This window comes from Marmota flaviventris, chromosome 1 (genome assembly GCF_047511675.1).
Source record: "Marmota flaviventris isolate mMarFla1 chromosome 1, mMarFla1.hap1, whole genome shotgun sequence".
NCBI classification, from domain to species: Eukaryota; Metazoa; Chordata; class Mammalia; order Rodentia; family Sciuridae; genus Marmota; species Marmota flaviventris.
The window spans coordinates 40,801,037-40,810,783 of record NC_092498.1 but is presented as its reverse complement, the minus strand read 5'-3'; the positions used below and the strand labels follow the sequence as shown (position 1 = coordinate 40,810,783).

The 9,747-nt window shown below is 37.5% G+C and overlaps 1 protein-coding gene across 3 annotated transcripts in view; it reads left to right on the top strand.

The window, feature by feature from the left end:
* The first annotated feature begins 2,069 nt into the window (after nucleotides 1-2,069).
* Nucleotides 2,070-9,747, top strand: part of Tmem168 (transmembrane protein 168) — a 28,375-nt gene continuing 20,697 nt past the window's right edge. Inside the window, exons 1-2 of one of the 3 annotated variants that reach the window (XM_027926478.2) lie at nucleotides 2,070-2,293; nucleotides 6,769-8,025. In XM_027926478.2, coding sequence (XP_027782279.1) covers nucleotides 6,898-8,025 — 1,128 coding nt within the window. In that variant the 5' untranslated portion in view covers nucleotides 2,070-2,293; nucleotides 6,769-6,897. Of the gene's footprint in view, nucleotides 2,294-2,387; nucleotides 2,445-2,680; nucleotides 2,804-6,768; nucleotides 8,026-9,747 lie in introns of those variants that run through there. The other 2 variants (XM_071612682.1, XM_071612689.1) reach the window with 2 other exon arrangements.

The following is a 9,747-nucleotide window of genomic DNA, read 5'->3' as shown; positions in this document are numbered from 1 at the left end:
CTAAATCCATACAATAACCTAACAACTTTATAAATGGTGTTATCAGCATCCATTTATGTAGGAGGAAACTGAGTCTCAGAGATAATTTGACCTAAGAGCTACAAGCAGTAGAAAATGATAGTGGGAATAGAAGGCAGGTAGGAAGAAACCATTTTTGAAAAGAGAATGGGAATTCATACTTTCTGATAAACCAAACTTAGCCAGCCTTCCCAACTTTTTCCTATGCAAACTGTGCATTCCTTTCAAAATATAGTTTTAGTGAGAGAACTCAGTTTAGCTAAAACCCTTCCTCTCCATCTAATCACACTCATGCTCCATTATCCTTTGGTTGACATCTGGTCTGTTTTCAGCAAAACTTCTGTGAGGTCCCTTTAGCCAGACTTCTGCATACCCTTGATGTTTTCTCTTAATAATTTTCCATCCACTGCCCCTGGTCTTGCTTCTGCCCCCACCCAAAACTGCTTCTTGGCTTTAAATTTCCACCTGCTGGCTTTTTGGTGCTCTATTTTGAGTTGAGTGGCCCACCCCATCACCAAATGGTGTTGCCTGTGATTCCACCTCCACTCAGAATGGCAATTATCAAGAAGACAAATAATGAGAAATGTTGACAAGGTGGGGGAAAAGGTTCACTCACATTGCTGGTGGGACTATAAATCAGTGCAACCACTCTGGAAAGCAGCATGCAGATTCCTCAGAAAACTTGGAATGGAACCACCATTTGGCCCAGTTATCCTACTTCTCAGAATACCCTAAGGACTTATATCAGCAGATTATAATAATATGGCCACATAGATGTGTATAGCAGCTCAATTCATAATAGCTAAGCTATGGAACCAACCTAGGTGCCCTTCACCAGATGAATGGATAAAGAAAATGTAGTATATATACACAATGGAATAATAACTTAGATATAAAGAAGAATAAAATTATGACATTTGCCTATAAATGGATCGAACTGGAGACTATCATGCTAAGTGAAATAAGCCAAGCCTCCCAAAACAATGAACGTTCTCTCTGATATGTGGACACTAACACACAATTAGTGCGTTTGGGGGTAGGAGGGGGGAGAATAGAAATCCACTGGATTAGATAAAGGGTAATGAAGGGAATGGAGGGGAGGAAAAGAATAGAAAAGACAGTGGAATAAATCTGACATAACTTTCCTATGTACCTATATGAATACAGGATGAGTGAAATGTCATATATGTCAAAATATGCTCTACTGTAATGCATTTCTAAAAAAATAGAAAAAGATGGGAAAAAATGGTATTGCATTGGTATCTACACTTATGATATGGTCTTCAATAGTCATCTTTGCCATGTTTTAATAAATATTATTGACTATTTTCTTTAACTCTACTTCATGCCAGGAAAAAAGTTTCAGTGAATATTCAACCTTGTAAAGAAGGATTTATTTCCATTTTATGGATGGAGAGAGATTGAAATCACAACTAGGATTTAAACTTCTAGACTATTTGGCTTCACAGCTGTTGTGGAATGTTGCCTAGAAATAATACCTCCATACGTTTATTAAGTACGATCAGAGTACAAATGGGAAGCAACCCTGGAGTTTAAAGAACTCTAAGGTCAGGGAGAGCTAAGAGCCTAGGAAAAGGAAAGATGCCAAGGTGGTGGATTAATGGTAGACTTTACTAGAAATGCAGGCTGGGGCCAGGAGAAAAGGGCTTGAAAGCGGGTCTGACACAAAGTAGACACAAAGCCATATTATGTCATATATATTAAAGAACAGCAACGCCTCCTGCAGTATTTACAGTCCACATGCGGCGATCCCGCCCGAGCTGCTCCAGTTTCGGTCCAGCCTGGGGCGGTGGCCTAGATGCTTGATGTGTGTGATACTTGGTGGTCTCACTCCCTGCGCTCTTCCGCTGCTTCCAGGTCCCCGGAGCTAGGCCGACGCCCTGGCTATGACAGTTGGCACTGGTGAAGCAGTGCTGGACAATCTTAGGTCCGCCACCGCGCCCGGGTTGGGGCGGGGAGGGACCCGAGAGGGGGACGGGCTTTGGAAAGGAAGCGCGACGCGCGGTTTGACCCCAGCGGGGATCCGTACTGTGGCGGACTCGGAGGCGGAAATATGGCGGCCGCTCCCGGGCCGGTAACGGAGAAAGTTTCTACTGAGACTGGCTTGTACTAGTGTGTGAGACCTCTGGCCCTTGTTCCCTTAGGCGTGGCACTTCCCCGTTCCTTGTCCTAGGTTCTGCCCCAAAGGCCTCCTCCCTCCTTTTGCTTTGTAGGCCTGCGCAGGTCGAGAGAGCATTGGCGGTCGTCGAGCCAGGTAGGGGGGCCACGGGGTGCGCGGCGGGGCGGCGGGGCCGGGACACAGACACCGCCCAGGGCTCCGTGTGGTCCAGATTTTAAGCTCCGCCCAGGAGGCCTCCTGGGGCGCAGGAAGGGATACCAGACCCTGGAGTCGTTGACAGTGGCGGGTGAGGGTGTGGGGCCCTTTCTCTTTATTCCCCCAGCGGTCCCCCCTCAACTGGACGCCACGTTGTGGTCGCCTTCTCCGGAAGTAAAGGGGTAGATGAACAGCCAGGGTCCTGGTGTGACCGCCCCGCTTCTCGTTAGAAGGAGGCCGAATGGTTGAGAAATCGCTGCTGTTGCCCATTACGGGGGATTTAATCTTCGAGGTTTCCTATGGTACATTCGTTGAACCGAAGGACCGAAATTCCCGACGGTGGCTACTTTGTGGTTCTTTCAGCTTTTGACACTTCCCTTAGATGGATCAAAAATAGATTCCTAGCGAGAGAGTATGCAGATGATAGTGTCTTGAAGCCATCCCCTGCATGTAGGTCACGGAGACAGAACCGGTTTGGAGGAAATTGGGTGAATTAAACGAAGCCTGGAATAAGACCAAAAGAAAAACAAACCAAAAATTCGTGGAATCTTCCTTAGCTCTACTACTTAGTAGCTGTGGAATATTATACAAGTTGTTTTCTTTGTGCATTACTAAGTGTTCAATAACTCATTACCATTATTTTTAAAAGTAGTTGTTTCTGAATTAGTTTATATATATATATATATATATATATATATATATATATATATATATATATATATATATATTTTTTTTTTTTTTTTTTTTTTTTTTTTTTTTTTTTTTTCAACAAGTAGTTGGGTACTTACTGGGTGCCAGGTTTTATGCTATACACTGGGCATGCATTATTGAAGAAGAATCCTCAGAAACCATGTGATATAGTGGGGAATACAGACATTAAGGAAGTGAAGATGAATTTTCTACTATAAAGGAAGTATATGGATCATATAATGGGAACAGGGGTGCTCTTCCTAAGAAAATTATTAAAACTGAGATTCAAGGAGTAGTACTAAACCAGGTGGGGCTAGAAGGAAAGAAAGGAATGTGTCAGAAGAGGAAATATGGTATTCAGAAATGAAATGTCACTATGCCTGGAATACAGAGTGTGAGAGGAAAAGTGGTAACAGATGAGACATGAGAGTGAATTTATTCAGGTCCAATATGGAGTACCTTATAAGACATTGTAAGGAGTTTCAGGTTTTTTTTTTTTTTTTTTTTTTTTTTTTTGCTAAGGGTCATAGGAAGTAATTGGAGAGTTTTCCATAGCAGAGTGAGTTGATAAATTTTGGTTTTGAAAACACACTTCTTACAGAAGGGCAAGAGTGGATAAGGGGAGACATTCAAGCATGAGATTATGATGGCCAAAATTGGGGTGTTGAACTGGAGAATGAGAAGAAATATTTAAGAGATGTTTAAAAAGAAGAATAGACACGTGAGGATTAAATGGTGGGAAAGGAGAGGAGCATTAAAGTAGTGTATGTCTCTGTGTGTGTGTGTGTGTGAGAGAGAGAGTGTATATATATATATATATTTATTTCCCTTTGTTTTGCTTGGGATGTTATCCTGGGCCTTGTGCATACAAAGCATGTGCCTCACCACTAAGTTATATCCCCAGCCCAGAATTTTATAAATATTTAGACTCTAGAAGTGGTTAGTTAACTTTTGCCATATACTTATTGACTTTCTTGTGGTACATTCTTACCTGCCCCACAGTAATTTTTCTATTGAATCATTATTGATGGCAGACTAACTGAAAAGGATTGTCATGCTTTTTTGTTTTACTAATTCTCACTATTGTATTTTGAAGAAGGTAAGAATGGGGGAAGACATTATAAATTAGCCATTTAAAAATAAATACCTACCATATTGTTTTGTTCCGTAAGAATTTGATTGCATATATTCCATGATATATATAATTGAAGGCATGGAAATAATTGAAATTGCCCAAAGAAGGTATGTAGTGAGAGAAAAGCCTAGGCTTGGGATTGAGTATCCAGGGGATGGGCTGAGAATAAAGAACTTTCAAGGAAGACAAGTAGGTTATGAAGAAAACCTATAGAGACTTGGTCTTTGTAAGCAGAGGAGGTGGGGGAAGGTTTTAGAAGATGACAGAGTGCAACAATGTTAACATTTTTGTAAAGAATGTTCAGGATGCTGAGTGAAAAGTATTCATTTAGGAATTTACAAGTTTCAGAACTTGGCAGAGTGGTTTCCTAGTGTGAACCACTGTTTAGTGTTTTGAAAAGTGAGTGGGTGTGAAATGAAGCAATCAAATATTGGCTGTCAAGAGGAGGAAAGATTGAACTTGGTAGGAAAGAACAAGGTGAACAAGGATTGCTTTTATTTTGTTGTTTGTTATTCTTTTTTCCTTAGTTTGTTAAAAAAAATATACTGATGTTTAAGTGCTAATGGATAAGAGCCAAGTAAGAATTTGGAGAAAGGAGAAAGTGACATTTTGCAAGAGGCAAAAGGGAAGAGAAACAGTATGGATGAAAGTTTAGCCTAAATAGGGATGGTACACTCTTCTTTCCTTGTATCCAGAAATGGGTTTGTGGTATTGGAAACTCAAGTGAATTCCCTTTTGATGACTGTAGGAGGCAGTCAGTTGGTGAAAATGTGGTAGAAAGTGGATATCAGATTTAAGAGAAAGAAAGGTGCCTTTAAGCATAATATGATTTTTTTTTCCCTCCAGCAGTGTTCAGTAGTCTGACCCCAGACTGTACCATCAGCCTTTTGTTGAATGATTGCCTAACAGCTAAGAGTAATATTTTCTTTTTAAAAAAAAAAAAAAAAAATCTCAGTGAAACCCAGATTTTATCAGTTTTTCCTACTTAAGATAAAGTGAAATATACAAAGGAAGACATTTTTAAAGTTTTATCTTAAGTAACAAGTGAATGAAAATATTATAGAAGAGAAGCAGTTGAAATACTTAATCTATCAAGTATATTTCATTTTTAAAAATATGCTTTTTGGGGCTGAGGATGTGGCTCAGTAGTAGCGCACTTGCCTGGCATGTGTGAGGCACTGGGTTCGATTCTCAGCATCACATATAAATAAATTAAATAAAGGTCAGTCAACAACTATATATATATATATATATATATATATATAAAATATGCTTGTTAAACATATAGAAGTAGAATTGATAATAATACTTAGAACCTCCCAGAGACCCTAAGGTTATTTCACTAACCTTCTTCTCCAGCCAAATGGTTATTTAAGGGTTAATTCCATGTTATTTTATGTTTCCACTGGGTCTTTAGTGTATTGCTATTAAGAAAGTATAAATAAGCTGATCACAAGCTGGTTGCCCAGCCCCCTTTTTCCAGCATTGGAGATGGAACCCAGGGTCTCCTTGTACATGCTAAGCAAATAATCTACCACTGAGCAACATACTCAGTTATTTTTAAATATCTGAAATCTTGAATATTGTGTGACTCTAATCCATTAAAGTAGATTAGTTCTTCTGAAGCAGTATACTAGAAAATTTTGATGGAATTATCTAGTAGATGTTTACATTATCATTATTTTTTACTCCTATAATATTTTAGGTGCAACTTGTGGGATCACTTAAGTTTGAAGTAACTTTCTGGATCCTCCAGCAAATAATAGATGTAGTAACCTTTTTTTTTGGTGGTGGTGCTAGAGATTGAACCTATGGCCTTGTTCATGCCAGACAAGCACTCTACCAACTGAGCAATATCCCCAGCCCTATAACTTATTTTTTTGGAAGTAAAATTGAAATAGTTCTTTATTTTTTAATGGCTATTGGTCGTCATTTCAGTTTTTTAGTTTTGACTAGGGAATTCAGGAATTGATTTGCTAAAGAGGTAGTATTTAGATTTGGAATAACCAAGGTAGTTTAGTAGAGGTAAAACTACAGGGATAATTATGTCTCACCTTTAGGGACCGAATAACTTAATACAGTTAAAATTTATTTCTACTAAGTTTATTAAACAATATAAGAAGTAAGATTTTATAGTATTTTAGAGCTGCCTTGCAGAAAGGCAGGGGATTTTAGGTAGGTAGTAATGGTTGCTATTACTGTATGCTGGTGCTTTTCAAATTAGAGGTAATGATGAAGTCCTTCATTCCATTTAAGAGTTGACTAGCTAGTTATTGTGAAAAGCTGTGTGCCACAATCTAAGCTAAAAGAATGGATTAGGTGAATTTTTCACCATTTCTGGAAGGAGACTCCATTGATGGTGATTTAATCATGCATTTTTAGCAAAATAAGTATGAAGCAAGCCCTTTCCTTTGGATAAATTGCAGAGTGTTTAAGCCAGAAACTGTTATTAATTAAGATTTATGCAAATCAGGTTTTAAACTGGATTTCAGAAATCCTTTATTTTATACTTGTAAGTGCTTATTTATTGTATAAGGAAGATGGCATAAAATATTATATAAAATTAACTTTGAATTTTTTTTCTTTTTAGATCACCACAAACAAAACCTCTACCTGAGAAAATGTTGAAATAGGAGTTGCGGATACCTTGGATTTGTTGGATGAAATACAAGAAACTAATTTTTGTAACGTGGGAAAAAAGCCTAAATTGTCAGATTACATGTGTAAATCACTGCGTTACTGCTTTAGTCATTGTCTTTATTTAGCAATGACAAGACTGGAAGAAGTAAATAGAGAAGTGAACATGCATTCCTCAGTGAGATATCTTGGCTATTTAGCCAGAATCAACTTACTAGTTGCTATATGTTTAGGTCTTTATGTAAGATGGGAAAAAACAGCAAATTCCTTAATTTTGGTAATTTTTATTCTTGGTCTTTTTGTTCTTGGAATTGCCAGCATACTCTACTATTATTTTTCAATGGAAGCAGCAAGTTTAAGTCTCTCCAATCTTTGGTTTGGGTTCTTGCTTGGTCTTCTATGTTTTCTTGATAATTCATCCTTTAAAAATGATGTGAAAGAAGAATCAACCAAATATTTGCTTCTAACTTCCATAGTATTAAGGATATTATGTGCTTTGGTGGAGAGAATTTCTGGTTATGTCCGTCATCGACCCACCTTGCTAACCACAGTAGAATTTCTGGAACTTGTTGGATTTGCCATTGCCAGCACAACTATGTTGGTAGAGAAGTCTCTGAGTGTCATTTTACTTGTTGTAGCTTTGGCCATGCTGATTACAGACCTGAGAATGAAGTCTTTCCTAGCTATTCCAAACTTAGTTATTTTTGCAGTATTGTTATTTTTTTCCTCATTGGAAACTCCCCAAAATCCAATTGCTTTTGCATGTTTTTTTATTTGTCTGATAACTGATCCTTTCCTCGACATTTATTTTAGTGGACTTTCAGTAACTGAAAGGTGGAAACCCTTTTTGTACCGGGGAAGAATTTGCAGAAGACTTTCAGTTGTTTTCACTGGAATGATTGAGCTGACATTTTTCATTCTTTCAGCATTTAAACTTAGAGACACCCATCTCTGGTATTTTGTAATACCAGGCTTTTCCATTTTTGGAATTTTCTGGATGATTTGCCATATTATTTTTCTCTTAACTCTCTGGGGATTCCATACCAAATTAAATGACTGCCATAAAGTATATTTTACCCACAGGACAGATAACAATAGTCTTGATAGAATCATGGCATCCAAAGGGATGCGTCATTTTTGCTTAATTTCAGAGCAGTTAGTTTTTTTCAGTCTTCTTGCAACAGCGATTTTGGGAGCAGTTTCCTGGCAGGTAAGTTTATGTGTTTTAATTATGTCCAATGTCTATGATATGTGATAAAATGCAAGGTTCAACAGTTGAAATCAATCAGGTCAAATTTCTGATTTCAAAAGGAGATTTTTATTTTGTGCTTATTTAATTTTGTTCATGGAATTGAATCACTGAATGCATTTTGACAGGATAATTTAGTTTGATCTCTAGTGATGAGGTAACAAAATGTTAGGAATATTCAGTATGTGATATGCTGCCTACATCATGATTTATCATTGTGGAAACACTCATAATTAAAGAACTCTAGAAAACTAGCATTTGAGGAGTTTTTTTTTTTTTTTTTTTTTTTTTCATTTTACCTATAGAAACTGAAAGCCAGACAGAGCATATCCAGAGTTACTACAGAATCAGTTACCTACCTTCTGTCTAATCCTTTGGTCTCACGACAGCATATTTCTTTTATGTATAGCCATTTCTATGAAGATTTTATATAAAAGGGGATTAGATATATAACACCATATGAGGTTCTTAATTATAGATTAGAGACTTCCCTTAAGGAAGAAAAATGTGTTTTACAATATATTTGTTGCCTCCAAAATGTTTTACAAAGGTCCTTGTAGACATTTAAATTGTGCAGTTGGACATTATATCTACAGTATTAACCAACCCAGTCTTTTCTGTGAGTTTATTGACTCTGCACTATATGCCATGTACTATGATAGGTGTTGAAGATCTCAAGATGTCTGTGTCCTCAAAGAAGGAACAGTCTGTAATGGGAGGGGGAAGGGACTGGCAGGTAAACAAATATTTATCATTATGTGTGACAAATGCTATAATTTGACTACTTCAGGCTGGGGTGTGGAGCATAAAGAAAGGTCACTTCTGCTAGGTGCAGTTCTTTGCTTTGGACCAGTTTCTTCCTGCAGCTTGATTTCTAGATATGAGTGTTAAAGGGAGATATGGACACTTGCCTGGGCATAGTGTTTTCTAGTCAGTATGGGTTACAGCAGGACACCTACATGGGAGTCATCCAAATGATGAAAACATTATGGATGTTGCCTGAGGATATCTTCCTCACTTTGCTCTATTTGCCAGGGCTAAAGACTGTCAGAATTATGATGATATCAGAAAAACCAAAGGAAGAATTTGCCTTCTCCTTCCTAGCCTTAACTACTTTTTCTTTTCAGGTCAGCTTCATTCATGGAGAATGCTTTTCCAGGTCATTAAATCCTATTAGCCAAATACTTTCTTGGTCACCAGATTCTTCTTCTCCCTCCTCATCCCCCTCCCCTCCTTCTCCTCTTCCTCCTCCTTCATACCAGTGGTTTTCAAACATGTGTACCATTGGAAGTACATAAAAGCTTTCTAAGAAGTATGGCAGCAAATATAATTTTAAGAGAATCAATTTTCAGATTCTTACCTTCCATTTTTACTCTTAAAATTGATTTTAGAAAGTCCCTCAAATTAGGTGTGGAGGGTTACCTCATTGTGGTTTTTATTTATACGTGTCTTAATAACTGATGAACATCTTTTAATTGTGTATTAGCCATTTACTTAACTTGGTTATTGAAGTAGTTTTCAAATCTTTTGATCATTTTTAAATTGGGTAATTTGGAGTTACAAGAATTTTTTAATATATTCTGGGTACAATCCTTTTATCAGATAAATGATTTGGAAATGTTTTCTTCCTGTGGCTTATGTATTTGTCTTAATGATGCTTTTTGAAGAGTAAACATTTTTAAC